This window comes from Pyrus communis, chromosome 10 (assembly GCF_041283825.1).
Source record: "Pyrus communis isolate YQ-2024b chromosome 10, ASM4128382v1, whole genome shotgun sequence".
Classification (NCBI taxonomy): Eukaryota; Viridiplantae; Streptophyta; class Magnoliopsida; order Rosales; family Rosaceae; genus Pyrus; species Pyrus communis.
In genome coordinates this window covers 1,008,315-1,032,137 of record NC_142574.1, presented here as the reverse complement: position 1 = coordinate 1,032,137, position 23,823 = coordinate 1,008,315, and the positions used below count along the sequence as shown (strand labels likewise).

Sequence of the window (23,823 nt, the reverse complement as noted above, 5' to 3'; positions counted from 1 at the left end):
ATAGCGGTGACAGAATAAAACAAACCACTACTAGTAAACGTACGAAAATACCATTTTCCACCATAGTTTATTACTTGCAGCCCAAACTAACTACTCGGTGATCAATTTCTGTGTGCGCATATAAGAAAGCATCCAAGTTAGATAGAAAAATCATTTATTTAATTTTACCAAAATAAAAAATGTATTTATTTAAACTATATTTTATAAATTATATGATAATATTATTGATAATATTATTAAATTATTGATTAACGTGTTTATTTTATATTGATGACACATTAGATAATTTATAAATTTAATTTAAAATTTTAATTTACTTGATTACTTGAATAATAAATCATAAGAGATGTGTGGATATCAAACTCTAATCATAAAACAACTTTTGAATTTTTGAATTTTTTTTTTTGAATTTTTTATTGCTTGCAAACTCTAGTTTTGTAAAACCAAAACCGCCAATGGATTTGGACCACGACCGTTTCTGCTTTTTAGTACCATCGGCGCCTTTGTTTCCGCCGGATTTGCGACGTGGCTAACATTGGAAGGCACGTGGTGGCATAGTGATATTGTTATCAGCGGCCATATTACCGCTTTATGCGTGCTCAAATCGGAAAATCATCTCCGAATTTCTTACATTAAATTCATCTAATCAATCAATCTAAATTCTTGAAATTTGGTCAAATGACTATAAAAAGGAGGTTATTTTAAAAGTTATAATAACTTTAGTCATTGGATCAAATTTTAAAGATTCCGATTAGATGATTTAGTGGATTTGGGCTGTAGCATATATAAAAAAAACAGATATATACCGCAATGATAGCTTTTAGGCCTCGTTTAGCATGTCGTATAAGACCATTGGATATTACTAATAATACCGGTAAGTTTGGTATTAAATAAGCACCGAATTATTTAATTCGGCCCCACCATTTTAATACCCCTCCCACCCGCTTCATTATCCCCTCCGCAACCTTGGTATTATTAGTCGGACTCCTGCCAAAGAAAAATCACACTCGCCTTTCTTAGACTTATCCTACCATCTGATCTTGAGGGTTGCAACCTTCGATTAACACCAAGCAGATACGAACAAAGATCCAGAGGTAGTAGATCGAACGATCCACACCAAGCAGATACAAACAGAGAACTGGAGGTAGCAGATCGAACCTAAGTGGGCACCGTGACCTGCGTTCTTGGGCGTTGCAACCTCCGTTTCTGGGCATTGTGACCTCCGTTCCTGGGCATTGTGACCTCCATTTATAGGCATCGCGATTCGAATATCTATGTTTGTGGCTTAATTGCTAATTGATTTTGTTGGTGTGTGGGGATTAAATTCAAAATTGGGAGAGATTTCATGTGGATAAATGGTGTAATCAGCTGCTGGGTTTTCAAAGAATGTATTTCTGACGTGGACTAAGGTCTCAATGGATACGAGGAAGCCAGCGGTGGGATATGACGAAGCCAATGGTGGCGGTGCCACTAACTGGGTTCTTTTTGCATTTGACAACTTTGTTTTTTTTTTATTTTTTTTTTTTTTTTATTTTTTTATCCTATTCTTTTTCTTTTCCATTAATCATCAAACCGGGTTCTTTTTGCATTTGACAACTTTATTTTTTGTTTTTTATTCTTTTTCTTTTTCATTAATGATTAATTATTTTCTTTAAAAAAAAAAATAGTTATAAGTTATCTTATTCGGTACAATACAAACACAATACAAATAATATGACTATTAGTCTGATACTACATCAAATGTCCGACTAATTAGTCAGTACTAGCTGATGACAAATTATTCTATCCGAATGAAATAGTCAATACAGTCAAAGCTGTCAAACGAGGCCTTAATGTTAATAGAAATAGAGATGTGTAAGCTTTGTTTAAGTATCTTTATTTTGTTGACAAAATCTTACATCAGAGTATACTCATACGGTTCCTCTCCGGATCCCTTTCCACCAAATCCATCTAGTTCGGGATCCGAGTCATTGAAATTTGATCCAACGACTACAAACAATGGGCCATTTTAAAAGTTATAATAACTGTAGCCATTGAATCAAAATCCAACAGCCTGAATCCTGAACTAGGTGAATTTGGTAGAAAGGGATCCTCTCCCTACTATATAAGCTGTTCTAATAGCGTGGGGGCCAATCAATTTACTGTTGTATTTAGTTTTGGCATGGTTACTGACCACCCAAGATATTCTAATTACTAGTGTCAAGTGTAAAATTAAAATTAAAAAAAAAAAAAAAAAAAAAAAAACAATTTGTCTCGTCTTGCTTTAAACACGTACAAGACAGGCTCTAATCTCTGGGCTTCTTATTCTTTGGTTTTGGGCTTCACAATACTGTATAATAAGCCCAAAATATAATAACGAAAAAAGAGATTATTTGAAAGCAGAATCCAAGAACTTCTAGTGGAATTAATACAACATGTGAAAATCTCAGTCTATGTAAGTCAAAAATAAAATTTCAGAGTGTATTTTTGCTCATCACCATTGAGTGTGGTGTATGCTCATTATCTCATTTTTTTTACCGTTATATGAGTTTGAATTTCGAGATTCATGTAATGAATAGACACAAATTTGAAAATTCAAACTTATTTAACGGTGATAAATAAGGTGGTAATCACACTACACTAAATAGTGGTGAGCAAAAATGCTCCCAAAATTTCATACTTATAATAGAGAATAAACAACTAGACTATAATGAAAGTGGATAACCCCAGCTATGTTTAGGTATAAACCTCACACTAATTACCTTAGAATTAATTTCTATTCTACACTTTTTTTTTCAGTTTCGAATTTAGCTTCAACCATAGACACATGATATGAAAATACACAAATTTAGATTTGATTGACTCAAACTAAATAAAACTTGAATTTGTGTAAACTATTCGAAACTAATTGAGGTAAGAATGAAGTCGCACCATAAGATTTTTCACCATAAAGATTAATTTGTAAAATTTAATTCTAAAATTATAGCTTAAAAAACTCAACATGCAAAAACAAATTTGATCGAAACGCCATAAGGAGAATTCATTAATCAATCAACATATGCATCAAGAAAATGAATTTATTAGGAGAGTAATAAATAAATAATAATAGAAATCAAACTCTTGCAAAGTAAGATCATTATTAGAGCCCCATTTTATACACTCCAGCTCATTTAGCTCTTGCATCTTTGGGTTAAGCATCAGATCCCAACATCTCATAAATGTTATATGACTCTTGAATATATTTTTTCTTCAAATTGACATGTTTGGACTAGTCCATCATAAAAAAAAAAATTTGCATGTGTAAGTAAAAAGGTATCTGATGATGTGGACATTATAGCAAAAACCCTTGAAACGCTTCCAACATTCATTGAAAGGTTCTCCATAATGTTGTGCAAAGTTGAACAGTTGGGCCCTAAACCCTTAAGATTGTCTTTTGAGTAGAGAAAAACTTCCTCAAAAATTCTTAGCTACGACATCCCAAGTGGTGAGCAAACCAGGTGCTAAAGCCATTAGCTAATCCTTAACTTTATTGTTAAATAGGTGCAGGAAAAAATCCTCATATTTAGGTTTGCTTTGCTCACTCCTGGCAAAGATTCTTTAATATGAGCTAACAAATCTTTGTTAGGTAAACCATAAAAAGAATGAAGCATGTGAAAATGTAAAGATTTGAGATCATAGCTTCCAGCTCTAGTGGGCAGTAAGATGCACGAAGGTGAATCTAGTATAACCGATCGAGCATAATCTTCCAAAACTCAATTATCTTGTTATTGTTTGCCATGTCTTCTTCTTGGTCAGAATTAGAGTAGAAGAGTTTTCGTCCTCTTCCTTTCGGTTAATTTAAGCACTAGGTGACCTCTACACTTGCTAATCTAGAAGAGTTTTCGTCCTCTTCCTTTCGGTTAATTTGAGCACTAGGTGACACAAGGGTCTCAATAATGTTGCCTTTTATCCATTCAAGTCTTTGGCTTATCTTAGCAAGTTTATTTGGCATATACTACTTGGGAAAATAAGGGTGTCGAACCGCAGGGACTAATTGGACCTTTGTAAATTACTAGCTTTGAGAGAACCCTAACTAAACAATGAAAGTAACAAATTGAATATGATTTTTGTGTTGTAAAGGAAAATAACTTAAAATGAAAGAAAATAATACGAATGATATATTGATTTGGAATCAATGAGGATGGGACCAGGGATTTCGAATTCACACATTACACGACCAATTCCATGTTTATCAAGTTAAGCCATATTCAACTACCACCCTGTTTCCAAAGTTAATTTGTTTTACATATATATGATTAGCCATATGATGTGTGATTTTGATCAAATTCTCCTAATCTGCAAACTAATTGGGATGTGAAAATTCAATTCCAAATTAAGAGTCAATAGCATGCAAGAAAACTCAAATAATGAAAGAAAATACACAACATGATGTTTGCATAGCATTCTTTTCACTCATTCACATGTCCACCAAGATTAAGCATGACGTGTACCATAACCTTCATCAAATAATCTGTAGGCAGCCCTAACGTTTATCAAGCATTAAGATAAACAAACAAATTAAACAATAGATTATGTGAATGAAACAAGAAACATATTGATGAATTGAACACTTTATCTATAACATGGATCAATTTTGCAAGGCTATATCGAAATCCCACAAAAATTGAAATAAAAATACAAAAACATGAGTGAAGTAATTCAAGAGAGAAAACCCTTGAAGCAATTATGATGTTGAACTTTTTTAAGAACAACCTTTTGAGATGAGTGTGAACGGTGGAAGTGTATGGAACGGCTAGTCCTTTGAGTGTGAATGAAAAATGAGAAAGATGGATGGCTGGAGTTGTGAAATTCGTCCAAAATGAAAGGTGTATGTAAAGGTGGTTGAAATGCAAGTTCTTATGTGGTAAAAAGAGGCTGTAGCAAATTGTAAGGATATTCCAACAACTGATTTTTTTATTTGAATATTTTTTTCATTTGACATCTCCAAATTAGAGTAGAAATCTCATTCATCTGTCATTCTGCTCTTGGTTTTCTTAGAAAGCTAGATTCATCTAGAGTTATCTCTAAACCTTATTTGGATTTCAAATCAACACCAATCTTCACCTCTCCACATGTGATTCTCTCTCAAACTCCCATAATGCCAATTTTTACTTCTTTTGCCCTCAAATGAATCCTAGAATACAAGAAATTGTACACAAACACAAAATAGAGTAAAACGTAAAAAAAAATTAGAAATGGATGGTATACATGCATGAAATGTATGAGCTATAAGTGGTGGTGGTGGTTGTTCGTGATGACACATTGGTGGCTAAAAATCAGCGCAGTGGTGGTTGCGATGAAGCTGAAGACGAAGGAGAAGTAGAGATTGGATATCAAATCCCTCCACCAATCGACAATTTGATGATTTAAAGGTAGAGATAAGAGAAGATCCGCAACAATACGAATTGGTTCTAGTGAGGCTACATGCTGTCGAAAAAGGCATTTAGCCGTCCAAAAAGTTTTTCTGGGGGAAAAAAGCCCCCTCTAGTCGTTGGAAATTCTTCCATTATTATTTTTTTGCGATCAACTGTCAAAATTACTTTATTTTCGACGCACATCACTCATTGTTACTAGTTATCTTTCTGTTAGAATAAATATTCTAAACGGCAAACTTATTTCATTTTTGACATGTCAATATAGTTGCGAATGCGTACCTATATGATTGTCGAAAATACTTTCCCAACGACAACATATATTTTTTGTGATTATATATTTTCAACCAATACTTGCCATTAAAATTCTATTTCCAAAAATAAATTACTATTTATGAAGGCATTGTTGTCACAACCACCATTTAGCGACCACGAGGCCCTCAGAAATACAAATATATGGTTGAAAAAGAAAATTAATCTTTCAAACATACAATTATTATCTAAAAAATGATTAATATTACCCTTAATAAAACAACACTAACGGTAAAACATGTAAAAAACCAATGTAATATATTAGAAAAATGAGGTACTTACAATCCAGAGAATAATCACTAATGTAATAAATTAAGAACAATCCTCAAAGATGTCCTCTAACACTAGTTCTCAAAGTCCACTTCAACCCTCCTGCAGACGAGTAGGTACGTTTTCCTTAAAATGTATGTCCCATCTATGTGTATGTTGATATTCACAGAAATCTAATCTGTGACCTTCTAAAATTTGTTGGGAATCACATGGTTAAGATTGTGAGGATTGAACACAATATAAATACTATTTGTATCAAATTAAATGTATCAGAAATATAAGACATAATACCTGTCACCTTTGATGTCAAGTTTCATGACATGTCCTTCCTCTTTTTATTCCTAACTGTACATAGACACTAAAGCAACCAAAACCCACGAAAACAACAGCATAACATTGTATATAATTGTTTGTGTAAAGCAAAGTGCATGACCGACACTTAAAACCCATGATAACAAGAGCACAACAAAAAGAAGAAATCTAGTTACATACAGAGAATTGGAACCGCACCAATATGACAGTAATCATAGAAAGTCAAATTGCTGGCGTCATTCAGAGATTGTAGTGGGTTCCGGGTTTTGGCTGCGTTTGCAGTCACCGTCTTCGGCGGAATCGACAATATTGAGATGTTGTTCATGGCATCAATATTTAAGAAATGTTGTTGATATGAAGTCGCTATTTAATGTAAGTGTTGCTAATATAACATTGATACTATGTTGTGTTGAGAATGAGTTCCATGAACATTGAAACTTGACATGAACTTATAAAAAGTTGAGCTATATTTTTTTCAAGTTGTTCCTACCACTCCGTGAATAGCGTCATTACATTGTTCCCATCACTCCGTGAATAGCGTTTGTATCTTACACACCTTGTTTTGATTTGCACAGTCTGATATATTTCAATCAAAGAATGCCCAGAACCCCGCAATTTCCCCCACATTATAAAAGTGATTGGATTTCCCCTACATTCAAATCCCCTACATTCAAGAATGCCAGCTTTTGGAAAGGGATCATCTCCGGATCTCTTCCATTAAATCCACCAAATCTACTAATTTAGACCCTTAAAATTTGATTTAACAGTAAAAAATAAGGGCCACTTTAAAAGTTATAATAACTTTAACCGTTAAATCAAATTTCAAAAATTCGGATTAATGAATTTGATGAAAGGGATCAGGAGAGCATCCCTTCCCGCCAGCTTTCTATGACAAGGATAATTAATGAATCATGCATGCTTTCTCTCCACGACAAACTTCGTCTGCAAGATAAAACTCCTTGGTTTCACATAAAACTTCTTAGCAGAAAGCACGAAACTATTTTGTAATGATTGCTGTAAATATTAAAGGGATAAAAAAAATAGAAGAAAAATAGTAGGAGCAACATGATTTTGCCTTTTTTCTTTCTTGAGTCAAAATACATGGTTGTGGAAACTTTACCCATCCCCAAGAAGAAAGATAAGTCTACTAACTTCATCATAAGCCATGATATCCTTCTTCCTTTCGGCTACCACTAGTCCATGTACTAATATGACACCAGACCCCTCAGGTCATTAGTAGAGCCCTGAAAACATCTTCATAATTTGTCACATTCTAATCTTCTCATAACACTGTGGAGTTTGGTCCTTAGACAATTAGAGGACATAATGTATTTAAGAACACAGTTAGCTTTGGATACTCCATTTTGCTTTAATCCACTGAAAATGCAGGCCCTTCATAATCTTCTTTCTCCTCAGTTAATATAAGCCTAGAAGTATGTAGTAGAGGAGCGTCACTGGTAAGGAAACTAACATACCAAAGATAACCCTGCAAAATAGCATTATAAGTTATTTATCCAAGCATGCAGTAAATACAAAGATAGGTAGATACACACACACACACACAGATATATATATATATATTAATATTGTAGTTAGGGTTTTTGCACACGAACAAAATAAGTATTTTGCAGCTTCCTTCCTCCCCCACCCCCTCCCTCCTCTCCCTCCCTTCCCTCCCTCTAAATTGACTTGTGCACTATGGTGTGTGTGCCTGTGATTTGCTCTTCCAATGAAAAGAAGTCACTTTCAGAAGCCAATTGGGCAAATCAATTTTTTCAGTTGCACATCATCTATGATCTGTCCTACTACTCCCTCCACATTTATTAAACTTTATTTCTTCACACTCAAACACTTTAAAGGGTCGCCAATAAATTTCACGCGTGAGCGATTATTGGATGTGTTGATTGAGAAAACTAGGAGTGTCATTTAACTTTGTAACTATAATTAACAAAGCTGCTACCATTTGCCATGATCATCTCCTGATGAATAAATTAAACCGGTAGGGAAGTGTGAATAAATTAAACAGGCCGATAGGGAAGTGATGAAAACTAGAAGATTGTTGATTTTCATGCTTTAGCTTACTTTCTTCTTTAGTCTATTCTTATGTTTGAAGGTTAGGGTACACAATGAAAACTAGCAAAAGCCTAGTCTCATTTCCCCAACAATAATTACTTCAAGATTTTCCATAGCACTCAAATATTTTATTTTCCTTCCCTCTTTTTGGGCTTAAGCAGCACCTTTATAAACTTCATACCAAGTTTCCATTTTTCCCTGATTTTTTCTCTTCATATGCATTCATTTTTTAATTTTTATTTTGTTCAAACTCATATAAAAGGAATTGTTATTAGTATTCTCGAATAGTGATCGTAATGAAATTATTGATCAATATGCTTTAAAGTTCGTCTATTAAAATTTACTTACCCTGTGCTTAAAATGTCTGGATGCAAACCGTACTCCCTTGCAAAGACAAATGGTACTATTCCTTGTGGAAGCGCTGCCTGGTAAATCATCAATTCAACATTTCAAACCCTTATAAAATCATTATTTAAGAAAAAACAAAAAACAAAAGATGACTAGCTAGATTATTTAAAAAACAAAAAACAAAAATGACTAGCTAGATTATTTATATATGCATGCATACATATACGATATATATATATGCAGGGACTATTTATGGAGCTCACTCATGTATATATATGTGTATTACACAGGTTCTTTAAGAAAACAGTACCTGGACTATAAGAAAACAGTACCTGGACTATGGCAGCATGTAGTTTTACTCCTCTAAGACCAGTAGCGGCAGAGGCAGCAACCATTAGAAGAGGCCCGCAAATAAATCGGACCACCATCCCCATTGTTGCCCTTTTTGTGCCACACGCTAAAATACGAGGCTGAAGGGCCATGAACAACCCTGCATGAAATTTTCAAAACGATATTGCCAGCCAAAACATCAAAGTTTCCTCAGTATATGTAGAAGTGCAATTTTCAAACTAATATTCACGACTACGGCACAAGCAATTCATGTGATTCATTGCTCGCGCTTTGCTTTTGGAAGAAAAATAATTTAGAAATGAATAACACCAAAGCATTGACAAGAATATGTTTCGAGCTCAATAACGATGTATGAGTACGTAAGCTCCTTGCAATAATAAGATTCTTAGAAAAATATAATGCCTCATTAATATATCTATTATATGAAGAGAAATGCTAAGGAGATTATTTGAAAATGGGTATACTCTCTCTAGAGTCTCTACCACCTTCTGTTTTTAGCACAATGTTTTATAATGTTTGCGTGAAAATTAATTACTGTTAAACTGCGAGGTGACAGAAAATCTATGGAGAGTCCCACTTTAAAAAAATCTCCTGAGCATTTCTCTTCAAATAATAGATATATCAATTGTGGCAATATAAGCTCTTTATTACTAAATAAACTGTATGCCACATGAAGGACTAATAATGTCCTAAGAAAAAAAAAAAAATTAGAAAATAGTCCTTTAAAAAAAGTTAGAAATAATAGTCTTTCTCCTGTTTATTATATTCATTTGCATGTGTTTGTGTTGCAAGATGATATACCTAAACTGAACATAGCCATCCCCAGACCCGCATCTGATATCAATTTTATGGAATATTTCACCAAACTCGGCATCCCTACATCCCACCTGAAACATGAAAGAAATAATTATCATGAATTGGCATGCCCTAGTATGTAAGTTAGAGTAATTAATAGAGCTGTTAAGAAGGATGATTAAAAAAGTATCAGATGATAATTTTGCTCACTTGAATGAAATGAGAGACCAGACAAGGCCTAACACACTTGAGTATGTGTTTGGGTTGCGGGAAAGCTTTCTTCCAACCATGATTAGTATAAGCCTTAGCATGACTGGGGCACTTGGCATTTCTTGATTAGCAGCTGCTTCGACCTTCGTATCCGTCACCTCCGGCATTGGGATTTTGGTGCAGTCTCTAAAGCTAATTTCTTTATCTGAAACGATAGTGAAATCATTCTTTAGAATTCTAAATTGATGGCTACAATATAGCGGTCGTTTGAAAGTGCTTTTAAAATTATTGAAATAGCTTTTAGAGAAAATGTTTTTGGGTTTAAAAAATACTTGAAGTGCTATATGCATTTTTTTATTATTAAGAATTAGTTCCAAAATATTTTCACCAAAAACACTTTTAACTATTTTAAAGAACTTCCAAACGAGCTCATAATTTGGACTCTCACTACAAGCTCATATGTTGACAAATTACAATGAGAAAATGGAATTATTGATTACAAAGAGTCATACATGAATATATTACTACAATATAACCTTGACTTGTTATAGATATTTTTTAGTCCCTATTTGTTTAATTGGAGACAGATAATAACGACATTTTACATTGACAAATTCGATTGTCAATTCGAAACATACATTTAGATAAGAAGTTTCTTGATTAATCTAGAATAATAGGGCCTCAATATGAGAGATCGTTTTATAACTATTTTATTTTTAGTTTTAAATTTTTGTGTTTGAGATGTATATTGAGAAAGTATATGAAGAAAAGGAATGATGAAGAAGGGTGGTGGGAAGTAAAGAAAGAAATAAAGAAGAAAATTGAAAACAAAATTTATTTTGAAAGTGAAATAACTTAGAATAGTTTTTTTCTTTTGTTTTTAGTTTTTATATTGTGTATATATTTCTTCAACATCTTTCCCAACATTCTCCTCTAATCTTTTTTATTTATCCCTCCATTTCCTCGCAAATTTTCCCATAAACCACACAAATTTAATACTAAAAATGATATAATTATCAAAGAAACCCTAAAATAATAATTATTATTATAAATATTATAAAGCTATACTCCTCCTTTTATGAAGATGGAACACAATGAGACAACATAATTAGAAAATAAAAATTTTGGGTGAGCATGATACGGTGTTATCATAATTTATAGGATTCTTTACCGTGACTATTGCCAAGATTAAGTAATCAAACATCTTCTTTTATCATTACACACGTGCTCTCAAGAAAATGATGGCACCTATCAATGAAGGGTCTGCCGGCAAAGTAGAATGTAACTAGCTACAAATTCAAGATGATTTTAGTGTTTGGTATACTTTTCTCTTCAATTATGCTTGGGTGGAGACACCACATGTCTTTTTGAGGTTGGTCATGTTTGCACTAGGAGAAGACATGATACATAAATATAGTAAAATAATTGAGTTGGCCTGCAGGTTATATTATGATTTTAATATGATATTTGTATAACTTTGAGCTAATAATATTTTACACCCTCAGATAAATAGTGATTTTTAAAATGGATCATGAAATTTTAGTTCTCTCATATTGCACTAAAAATGATTAAATTGTAGCAATTGATGCCTTTTTTTCTCTCTTATACAATGATATCTACTGTAAGGGGAGACACCATAAGATTGCAATACTAGTTGGTGGTTTTTTGATTTTTCATTAGATTGATGACATAGTAAAACATGAAACTTTTATATTGATGATGTATAAGTCACATTTGTACCACATATTCAAATTAATCAGCAATTTAATGAAGGATTAGACATTGGACAAACAAAATTATAAATTTATATAATTTTACGATCCTAGATGTTGCAAAATGTAGTTAGTGTGTGTGTGTAGGGAGAAGAAGAAAAATGGTGAAATATTCAAAATATCAAATTTTGCCCCACTCTTAATTAACTAGAACTCCGAAATAGGGAATTGTTATTAGCACTCTAAAAATCTCATTCTACACTCCTCACAAGTGTATTTTTCTTTCTAATTATAGAAAGTTTGGAGTGCCAAATGAGATTTTTGGAGTGTTAACAACAATTCCTCCAAAATATTATAATTGATTTTTTTTCCAAAAATTATTAAAATTGATTAATAGAGTTAAATAATACTTTTAACACAAACTCACTTGGTGGTTACCTTCCATTTGTTTTTTTTAATAAACAAATAGATCCAACAAATAAAAAATTAAAATAGAAAAATATTTTATATTTAATTAACATAAAAAAAGCCCAATTGGCCAAGGGGATTGTAATTTTTGACAGGAAAGTATTATTGAATTTAATTTTATTTCTTTTATTGATAAAAAAAAAAATATCATGTGTGATATTGACACACCTTATTTTACTTCTCATACATTTTTTTAATTTTCGGCCGTCGGATCGGATGAATTGAAGAAGATTAACGGACAAAAATTATCAAAAATGTGTGAAAAGTAAAATGAAGTGTGTGTATGGCATACCTCAAAAATATTTGTAAATATACGCGAGTGCTATTTTTCAAACTATTTTGGTTCGTTACTATTTGTGGCCGAAGCGTACAAACTCCCTGAAAAAGCTGCATGTCCTGTTGATGTTCTTCTCCTACAATACGACAGCGTCCTGTCCCCTTCAAACCAGAAACCCTAAAAAGAAGCAACAAATAGATAGGTCGATATGCGTACGTACCTCCAACATCTTTGAAATATCCTTGTCTCTGATCACCACCACCACCCTGACACTTCGCAGGTGACTCCCATACCATCTTCACGCCGTTAAACGTCGGAGACGGTTGCTGTGAAAATCTCCCCGTCGCCGGAGACCTGGCCCACACCGGGGTATTGGCGGTGGTGGAGAATGTGGTCGTGTCAATTTCATTGAAAGTTGAAGCACGTGGAGTTGGCTGCAGGGAATACGCGTCCGAGGACGCGTACCCGGCGGAGAGTTGAGGGCTGGTAGATCGATACCCAAAGGCCACGTCACCAGATCCCAAAGTGAATTCAAGGTTTGCATGGTGGTGAGGTGTGTTGATTGAGAATATTTCGGCATTGGAGAGGTTTGATGGTCTGGGAGTGAGGCCCATAGAGGATGAAAGAGCTGAGGAGCCGGGGACTGATGATGTAGAGCGCCGGATTCGGACCCGGATACGCCCATTTTGATCGGTTTCAGACTCGGTGCAAAGGGGGTTCCGGCCGTCCAGGGAGATAATGTCATCGTCGATTTCGAACTTTGTTATGGCTGCGGCGGTGGGGCCAGGGAACTGGGTTTGGATGAGTAGAGTGGCTGCTCTATATTCAAAGAGAAAGAGCAAAAGTGTGTACCTACCAGAATCGAGTGAGACTGCTTAATTATTTTTGTACGAAATAATATACCCTAAAACTTAATAAATGGATTTTTTTTTTGTCAATTTAGCATATGGATACTAAATTAGTATAAGAAGAAAAAATTGTGGGAAATTACCAACAAGACAACAAAGATTGTACAATAACTGAGCACCTAATCAATCACAAATTAACAATAATTAACGCATGTATACAATCAATCCACGAGAACCTGTGGATAATACCAACAAGACACCAAAAAAGAGTGATTTATGTGCACATATTTTTACTTTCTACGCAATCCCTCTTAAATATCATAACTCTTGAATCTTCTTTGATTGTTCAATGACACCAATCTGATGACTAGAAAAAATAAATGTGCAGAAGATGAAAAAGAGTCCCAAAATCATTTCCCCCAAAAAATCAACTAACATTTACTAGCATACAATGTGAAAACCGAAAACCTAAATTAATGAGCAAAAGTAAATGAGAAACAAAGAAATTACCATACGATGCATTGAAGCACAACCACTTGAACCATGAGGGACTGGGTGAAATCGCCATACATGGCCTTGAGCAAAGGGATGCCCATGACCAATGTGTTTGGCAAAGTGGCGACAGAAAAAATAGTGATAAGCCAGTCAAGCCCTCCTGCTGCCTTAAACAATATAGACCATAACGAAAGCAAAGCAAGAACCAAGAGCTTGGAGAAAGTGTCAGCCAATATAAACTTGGTGTCCATCTGATAAGGGTTGTTTTGGGATATGAAGTGGAAAGACAGCACCGGAACCGCAAACACCGCCACGAAGCGGTTGATGCCAGAGCACTGCTCCGGTGAGAATATTTTGCACCATTTGACAGAGGCATAGGCCACCAGCATTGCAAAGTATAGTGGAACAATTGCGCAGCTGACCTTGTAGAAATCTTGTGCCGTTATCATCCTCTACCTCTCTTATTATTGTTAATTAACTCCTTCTCTCTCTCTTTCTTTGTTTGACAAACATACACACAGTTTGTCTCGAATCAAAGCAGAGCATACTGAATGCTAGCTTGAGATTTGAGAGTTTATATAGGAGTTTATGTACGAAAATACCCCTGAAAGTGTTGTTATTTACTTGTGATAGAAGTCTGGACAGCGGAAGTCGCGGTTGAGTGGTTTATTTTCCTATGTTTCTCTTGATTGATTTGGGCTACATCGTCTTTCTGGGCCAGTGGGGTTCTCACCGTCAAGAATTTGTTGCACCAAACTATCTCGGATTGAATTAGTTTCAGGACTAAGGTGGACTGACTTAGTGCAGTATTGGACTATGAAGCAGGATAATGAAAAAAAACAAAAACATTACATATGTAACAAAATATTCAAGTTATTTGCTTTAACTTCAATTTCTACCAACATAAAAATTTTCAACTAAAATTTTCAACATCCAATTCCAACCCAAAAGTAACAGAAACCAATCAAATTTCAACCAAAATTAACTAGTATATGAATTAAAATGTCAAAATATGCTAAATCCAAAATACTCAACTCACAAATACACTACTTCAAAACCCATATCGAAATCGAGCTCAAGCAACTAGTAGTTGCAATAAACTCTAAAATTCAAGATATCCAGTTTAAAATACATGACAATCAATCAAAAGATTAAATTCACAATCATACAAATGGCAATATTTCCCTCCTTTGGTCATGAATTTCTTTCTCAATTTTCATTGGTCATGAATTCAGAGTCTTACCGCAACTAAATCAAATTCAAGTGCATAAATTGAAACTTGTATGCTAAAAGGGAGATGCCCTCATCAGGATTTGCTTCAGGTTGGCTATCTCTGTGAAGGAGAAGAAGATGACGAGGGATGAAGGAGAAGAAGAAGATGAGGCAGCGAAGAAGAAGAAGGCGACGAGGAAGCAATTGCTCCGACTGATGATCGAGTTGGCCATCTCTACAAATCGAAAAAATCCAATTCAAAAACCAAATAATTAGAAGCAAAAATAGTGATGATGATCGAGTTAGAGAGATAAAGAAATGACGCAGTTGGAGATGACGAGGACGGGGTGGGAGTGGTCGGAGATGACGAGGATGCGATGAGACTGGTCTGTCGAAGATGTAGAGGAGACGAAAGCGGGGATGATTTTAGCAGTTCCATGATTTTTGGGAGTCTTGTTAAGACCGTCTAGCGAGGCCTTTAGTCGACGCAAGTAAAATCTAATTCATTAAAGGTAGTCTCTGTGGATACAAACATGGGACTACACTAGTTCTTAGTATAGTCCAGCCCAGTAAAACCTAGTGAAGACAAACGCACACACCCTTAGGAGTTTATTAGTCTTAATCCCTTGGCTCTCAGCTCTATTAGTGCAAGGTATTTGGAGGACATATATGATCAAGTTGAAACAATTTTAAATTGTAATTAATTGAAACGATTGTGTGCATGTTGTGTGGTAGGGCTTCGAGGTTGGTTAGGGTTTTGGTATCTTGCAAGAGGTTTCTAAACTGAGAATGGATTGATATTCCACCTTTTCAGTTTCAAATATCTACTTAGGAAAACTAAACGTTTGTAGCAAATAATTAAAAAAAATTAAAATAAAACAAAGAAAGTTTGCAGTAAAGGCATGTGTGGTAGCAAAAATTCATGGTCTTCGGTTTTGACGAATTTGTACCTACAAAATAATTAAACATCTTTCTTCAAAGACCAAAGTTACGCGCTCATGGAGTAGTTGCGGCACCGGGGGTGGGGGGGGGGGTTGGGATGCCTGGCTAGAAGAGAGAGTTTTAGAAGCTAATTGTGTAGCAAAAGCCTACCAAAATTTAGTGGAGAATGAGGATAGATGGTCACATGTATAGGTTGTCATGCCATGTGTCCACCAACTAACGGTTATTTCCACTCCCATAAGGCCATCACGTCCAAACCTAACGAAAAGCCACTAATTCCACCCTACCACTCAAGCCGCCAACATCGAGAAGAAGGTCATAGAGGTTATTGAAATGGTATAGATTACCATGATGCAGCCATCATCATCTACATTGCCCACAAAGAAGAACTAGAAGCTTTAAGAGTTGAGAATCAGTGAATGAGGAAATCATATGAGTAGAAACAAGCTCATTGAAACTCTATCTGAATTCTTAGCCCACTTCTTTGTTAAGAGATTGCTGTCATGATGTAATTTCAATTTGAGTCCATTCAATTCAACACATGTTTGATCATTGGGTTTCATATTATATAATCTATGTTTGAAATTTAGATTTTGGCAACTAATATTAATATTGTCCATGATATATATACCTAGTTGGCGGGTTTTGAATATGATCTATGTTTGAAAAATTAATTGGGGCTTAACGGATGTGACAATTTTAATAAGTTGGGTACTTATTTGGAATGTTTAAAAAAGTTGAGACCAATTGAGAATGACACTAAAAGGTTATGGAGTTTTAGGTACTTAATCCTATTATTTAATTAATAATATTTTGGAATTAGCTCGTCTAATCCTTCATTTGATTTGATGGTGATTCCTTACTTCATTGAGTTGGTCTTCAATAAGGAAAGCTTTAAGGATAAGACTAGGTTATTAGTTATATCTTTAATACCTTTGACTTTTCTCATTGCCATATGCATGAGCTTGGAGAAGCTGTAATTAGCAACTTGGGTTTTCTTGAGAGTTGAACTACGCGTGGAAGGAATGTGGGCCTTTCCAATTTAATGAGGGTATTATCATATCTTGTGGGTAAAACTCCATGTGTCATTTTCAGGATTTTAGATATTATTTTTGGCTCCACAGCTTGCTGGGATCTGACATGAAGTGGTGTTTACATCCCCGGTGGGGTTATAATGTAAAATTTTTACATGTCCCAAACATTTTAACAGTATCCAAACGCGAAACTTCCACATACAATTTACAAGTATAATATTTAGATGATAATAAAGACAATGAAGAGTTTCATTTATAATGCCCGTAAGTTGAACATATGTTAATCGTGAGAGAGAGAGAGAGAGAGAAAAAGGGGGGGGGGGGGGGGGGGGGAGAGAGGAGCGGGGTGGTAAGGAACACCATGAAGGAACACAAGCATTATCCTTTATGATTATTAAGTTACGTTTTCTACGGTCTTTAGTCTTGAGGTTGTTGAATGATATTAGAATGGTAAAAATGCATGGCTGATAGAAGTTAAAAAGAGATTTACAGTATCTGTATATGGAGAAACTCGCCTTGTTGGATGGCCAACCGGACTCGAACCCCAACCCATTGCAAGAAAACAACTCTTTTTGCCTTTTATCAGGATTCAGGAGACTCAAGATCATTGAGAATCTGCAATCTTCAAATCCAATGATATGGCCTCACTCTTGTTTATCTAAACAGTATGTAAATGGCCTTTGTGGAAAGTTTGACAAATAAATATATATATCACCCATGGATAACCCGCTGGATCTCACCTCACTTTATATATGTACCTTTTCAATTTTCATCTGCATAAAGATGCCCATTTCTTGTATAAAGTTTACAAGCTTTCTGCGAAAAAAGTTACCTAGCTAGCTTTCTAACAAAGATATTAATTTAAAATTGGTTAAAAATGAGAGCTTCTACAAAGAAAGTCATCTTCATATGAATCGTCATTTGGCTAATTTTCTTCTCTTTGTAATCTACAACATTAATTATTATTCAGTGAAGTTTAGAAAGGATTCATTATGAAAGGGAGACTAAAGTTGGTGTTCGTTTTTCTATTGATGAAATAGTCCACCCAACATATTAGATTATTGGACGCGAGGATTGTGATCCTCCCCCTCTAACTTTTATATAACCTTTGTACCTCATCAACGAAGAATAAACCCTTTTCTGAAAAGTCTTTCTTCAAATAAAAATGCATTAAAGAAATTGATATTTCTTTAATTGCGTACATCATGAATCATTAGAAAATATCTCAACACAAATAGAGTTTGAAGAAAATATATTAACACTACAAGTATGGATATTATTATTAAGTGAAGTTCAGAAAGGATTCATTATGAAGGTGTGGAGTTGTTGGGGTCATGAATGTATACATGGAATGGGAGAGTGAGGGGGGCTTGCAGTGTCTGTAAATAGGCGGCAATGGTTTTGTCGCATTTGGTTGTTTCAGACCTGACAATGAAATGACTAATGGCCGGATGTGGGCTCTCTCCAAAAGGCAAGCACCCACCTGAGCATGCTCCGTCTGCACCGGCTCCTGTTTTTCTCAGTTTGGCTCTTTGCTTGACCCCGTGCTCTAACAACACCAATTGACTCTGTTTTCTTTTTTGGACGAGTTGAGTATGAGAGAGAGTACCGAGAAGATAGTCTATGCACGCAAAAACATTTTTCATAAAGTAACAAAAAAATTTCGTTCCCAGACAATAAAAACGAAAAATCAATCATTTTATTTTCACAGCTACATCACCTAAATGCTTCAGTTTAAAAATACATGCAATTTAGGAGGGTGTAGTCAAATTAGGATTTGATAGGACTTGATAGTATTTTAATGGACTTTAAAATCTAGATGTAGTCAATTGAATTTTAAAAGATTTTGAAATCATGGTGTAGTCAAATTAGGATTTTAAAGAATATATCCAAATCTATTGGTAGTCGATTAAGATTTTAAAATGTCCACAAGAATCTAAGTGTAGTGAAAATATCAAAGATTTTCTAGGATTTTAATGAACTAGGATTTTGATGGATATGAGAGTGGATGGTATAAATACCAAACACCTTAAACAATCCAACCTCCACCCCTAGGATTTCTTTTCTTCTCTCTGGAGAGGAAGACGAACCATCTCTCAGAAAAAGAAGAGGACGAATCATCTCTCAAGAAAAGAAGACGACATACAAAGTTCCTTTATTTCTTATGCATCCACCAAATCCGAAATGTCACCACAAATTCAACCCCCAAAAAAATCTCCATTCCCTAGTCTGCTATGTGTATATTACTTCCCTACCTTTTTTTTTTTTTTCGCTATTTGTTTAGTTGTGTGTTTTAACTCTGTTTGGTAGCCTAGAAAATGCCAGAAACTGTGGGAAAATGGAGGGGTTGGAGGGATTGGAGTATGGGATGTTGGGGTTTTGAGTAACTTGGGTGCTGAAGTGAAAAATGGTGAATTGGGTTGCGAGTTTTTCAGTTTTGGAAGCCACAACAACAAAAAGATGAGCCTTAGGATTCAATAGTATTTTTGCCTTGTACTTGGAATTGTTAGCTACTGGAGCAAAGATTTAATTTTGTATGCTTGGAATTTCATAAAAAAATTATAATTCAAATGAGAAAAGTAAAAATATATTGTATTGGTTTGTATTTTGATATCATATATGTTTTAGATTGTGTAATGAGAAAGAAATTCATTTTATGTTGTAGAAGTCAAATAAAAATCCTATGAAATCCCTGAAAAAAATTCATACAAATCCATAGAAATTTATAATATAAATCCATACAAATCTTCCAAGATTTATACAGAATTATAAAGTCCATTAAAATCCTGTAAAATCTGCCACTTAAAATAATCCATTAAAATCCTATGAAACCCAAATTGACTACACCCTCCTTACTTATCACGCCCCGATCCCGACATACGTCTAGAATCAACACGTGACATCTTCAAAAATCTGTATCTAACATATCCTGCCTCCGAGATATAGGCAAAGCACAACTCAAGAATCGAATCACATGGTAATTTTTCATATGCTTTATGGTTGCATCTAACATCCTCGTTAGACTGCCTACGTACCCTAAACAAGGATCAAGCCATTCGTAGTTTGTCATTTATGAACTCTAAACTTTCCGTAAAACACTTATAGCAGAAAATATAAAGTACCACACTATACATCAACCATAAGCCAAACAACAATTGTGATCTTGCAACGCACACAAGTATGCCATTCACACACATATGCTTTCCAACACTATTCCACTATCATATCAATCAATAACATTTACAATGCACCAAAATGCAGGGCTAGAGCGACACAGTTTGACGGAAGCCTATATCTTTGGAGAATGGGATTTCGAACCACTCAACGAAATCCAACAACATCAGGTTCTAAACCACTAAACCGAACCAAAATACCAAATGGGATTTTGGACCACTCAACGGAATCCAAACCATGATACAATTCCGGACCACTCAACGAAATCGCAGAGTATAAGGGATTCTAGACCTCTCAATAGAATTCGAGTGGATATGATTTCGGACCACTCAACGGAATAGCCGAGTATAATGGATCGGAACACTCAATGAAATACAAGACATGATACAATTCCGAATCACTCAACAAAATCGCGGAGCACGAGGGATTCCAGAACTCTTAACGGAATCTAGACATCAACGGAACCCCAGCAGATACCCAGTTCCAGATCACTCAACGGAACCGAGCGGAAGGCCAAGGAACATATCAATAGCTCGAAGAAACAAAACATGAACCAAGTGCTCAATTTGCAAAGGCCCAATGAAATGAAACAAAGTACAAGTACTAAATTTAGAACGGGTCAACAAAGCGAGGAATGAAACAATGAAATGGGTTATGAAATAAGCTTCGAAGCAACAAATCCCATGACAATGGATTAACAGTCCACTACTAGCCCTCACATTCCATAACATCATACCAATCCTGCAAATCAAATCTCATTTCAAATATGCACATCAAATTACTTTTCATCCAACAATTCAACAAGCACTTCAAATCACATTTCACAAGTATCATCAATACACAAGTCAAATCACGACTAATAAACATAGATCACTAATTACATTTCAATAGATTCACATTATATAATCAAATGATATCCAACTAAAATATGATCGCCTATCGAAATGTACCAAGTACAACTAATCCTCATCACCTCTAGAATGCGTATGGTCCCCCCATTGTAGGTATACCAAATAGAACCATAAGCATAATCTCATCGTGCAGGCAGTGATCACCCATCACGGAAATACTAAGCATGATCAACCCTCAATACGTATGGTCCCCCCATCGCGGATATACTAAGCAAGACCACATCCTAACTCTAGGTAGTGATCACCTATCGAGGATATACCAAACATGATTACTCCTAGAATGCGTGTGGTCCCCCATTGTGGATAAACCAAGCAGAACAACATAGTCTAATTGTGCAGGCAATGATCACCTATCACGGATATACCAAGCATGATCACCCTTGAAATACATATGGTCCTCTATCGCGGATTCTCCAAGCAGGACCATCAATGTACCACTACTACATGGTGTAGTTAGACCAACACACAACCTACCCCTACTTCAACCCCTATGGCTTACAACATAAGCACATATATTCCGGTTCCACGTATCAACTAGTTTTGTTAACTCATGCCCTCCAAAGTTTCTAGGAACACCCGAACCCAATCCAATTTATAAAAGCATGAACGAATAGTAACACACAACAATCATGAATATTACTAAGCAATGAAGTGACTAATTACAAATTATAAACATGCCTAGCAGAGACATTATTTCAGTACAACTTATAATTCAAATATCAACACTGATATAAGGCAATAGTAATTTAAAAGAAATTTGTGGAAGAGTTGAGTAAGGTAGAAACAATACTCACCTCTCCACAAAAGCTGTAGAAACAACTATTTTGATCACCAAGTTAACGCTCACTTTTAAACACTCAAAACTAGACCAAATGGTACAAACTTAATAGAGTTTTGAAGCTCGTTTTATGTACTTTAAAGATTTGTAGGAAACAGAGCTCTAAATTGAAACTTATGCCAGATATAAAGTGGGGTCCCAAAACTGGAAATGCAGAACTTGCTGCTGTCTGGCAGCTCTGCAACTCAACTTTGGACTTGGTTTTGATCAATCAAAAGATTCAAAACTCAATGGAATTTAGTGAAATCAGATGAGTTTAATCATGGACATGCCTAGTTTTAAAATACGTAAAATTGGACCAAACAGAATCACAAAGCCCGGGAAAACAAGAGCTAAAGTAAGCTACTTGAAAACATAGTTAAGTTTTATGCAATTTTAGAACCAATACTCATTTAATTCAATTTGCAACTTCAAAACACTTCCAAACAATCCATAAATCATGTTTCTAACCTCTATTTATATCCTACTAAACAATTAGCAAGAATTGATCTTTTAACCCAAACCCAAGGACGTGATATTTGATCAACACACCCATAAAAGAATTGAAAGTAATAAGAATTTCAATTACTACTTTAGCCTTGTAATGTTCAAAACCTTGTATATATACACAAAACTAAATCCAGAAAATAGCCAAAGTCTTACATATATTTTTCATCCAAGTAAATAGTACAAATTAAAGCATATGAATACAGATATATGCACACATGCCAATTCGTCAAAAGCACATATGACCATTCATCCTTTCCAATATATAAATGAGAAATTATAATACTGAATGAGTTTCAACAACATCAGCGGTCAAACATATCATTACAAGAAAGAATATTAATTGGCTAGCCACACATCCTATTATAATTCCATGAAAACTGATATATTTACAATGAAAACTAAATAGTTTGCAACAGGTGAAGATTGAAGGCTTACCATGAAGATCGACATGAGTGGACACTAATCCAAAAGAATTCGCAAGACTGGGTGTTTATAAGAATCGATAATCGGGAGACCAGTGATTCGAAATTTTTTAGGCGTAATCCCTACTGAGAGCAAATGAGTTAAACAGACTTGTGGATTGATATACTAGCAGTTGAAGTACTCTATGCTAGAGAGCAGAGTGGTCAATCCAATAGAGAACACCCATCAGAAAGCCTTCCCCCCATTCCCCTACTCGGGGAGATCAGAAGAGAAAAAAATCAGAAGCTTCCAGGCCCGATTGGAAGCAGTTCCTTCCTCTTAACTTTCTCTTTTTTTTCTTTTCCATCTTGCAAGTGTAAGTGTTTATCATCCAGATTACCCTCAAAATCTAAACCAAGTATTGTGGCCTCACCAATAAAACATCTATCATTTGAATCACTCGCACAATCTGCATCAACATATAAATTGTATGGAGGGACTATGTTTATTTTCAAGACCATGGTCATGAGTTTGATTTTAATTAGCGTGGAACACGACTGACATCAATCCAATGTGTGATGGCAGTCTTATGTATGAATTGTCCTACTTGATTGAGAAAGGACTCCAACAACATTTCAACACATAGTAATATCTGGCAACGTACAATTCACCCTAAGAAATGTTAAAGGGGGATTATCTGTCATCTCATATTTTTCACAGAATGTTTTATAATGTTGACAAATCAACCATCGTTAAATTGTGAGATGTCAAAAAGTTTGAGAGTTCCATTTAAGAGAATTCTCTTGACATTTCTCCATAATTAAAGACTTGGTTTTTTCGTACACCGGAAGATAGTAGAAACTGGTCCTTGCAATCCATCATTTATCTTTTACACTAGGTCCAATATGTATTTGGATTGAGACAAGGGGGAGCTCATTCATAACAATATGTTTTGACCTT

At 34.9% G+C, this 23,823-nt stretch overlaps 1 protein-coding gene and 1 long non-coding RNA gene across 3 annotated transcripts; both read right to left on the bottom strand.

Annotated features, from left to right (window-relative positions):
- Window positions 1-7,339: 7,339 nt before the first annotated feature.
- On the bottom strand, window positions 7,340-14,411 carry PIN6 (Auxin efflux carrier family protein). The gene is made up of 7 exons (XM_068469024.2): window positions 13,877-14,411; window positions 12,739-13,370; window positions 10,062-10,266; window positions 9,858-9,943; window positions 9,038-9,195; window positions 8,706-8,782; window positions 7,340-7,770 (listed from the first exon to the last, which is right to left on the bottom strand). The coding sequence occupies exons 1-7, from the start codon at window positions 14,308-14,310 to the stop codon at window positions 7,701-7,703; spliced, it is 1,662 nt and encodes a 553-aa protein (XP_068325125.1). The 5' UTR covers window positions 14,311-14,411; the 3' UTR covers window positions 7,340-7,700.
- A 3,878-nt stretch (window positions 14,412-18,289) lies between these two features.
- LOC148693318 (uncharacterized) lies at window positions 18,290-23,404 on the bottom strand. Of its 2 annotated transcripts, none has more exons than XR_015951903.1 (2): window positions 22,897-23,404; window positions 18,290-18,670 (listed from the first exon to the last, which is right to left on the bottom strand). It is a non-coding gene; the product is annotated as an uncharacterized LOC148693318 (long non-coding RNA). The 2 variants fall into 2 exon arrangements; XR_015951902.1 differs by having other exon boundaries at window positions 18,290-18,624.
- Window positions 23,405-23,823: the final 419 nt, after the last annotated feature.

Coding starts and splice junctions, on each gene's coding strand:
- PIN6 (XM_068469024.2), bottom strand. CDS start 14,310: ATGATAACGGCACAAGATTTCTACAAGGTCAGCTGCGCAATTGTTCCA. Junction 13,371..13,876: donor GTGCTTCAATGCATCGTATG/GTAATTTCTTTG, acceptor CGATTCTGGTAG/GTACACACTTTTGCTCTTTC. Junction 7,771..8,705: donor CCAGACATTTTAAGCACAGG/GTAAGTAAATTT, acceptor GCTATTTTGCAG/GGTTATCTTTGGTATGTTAG.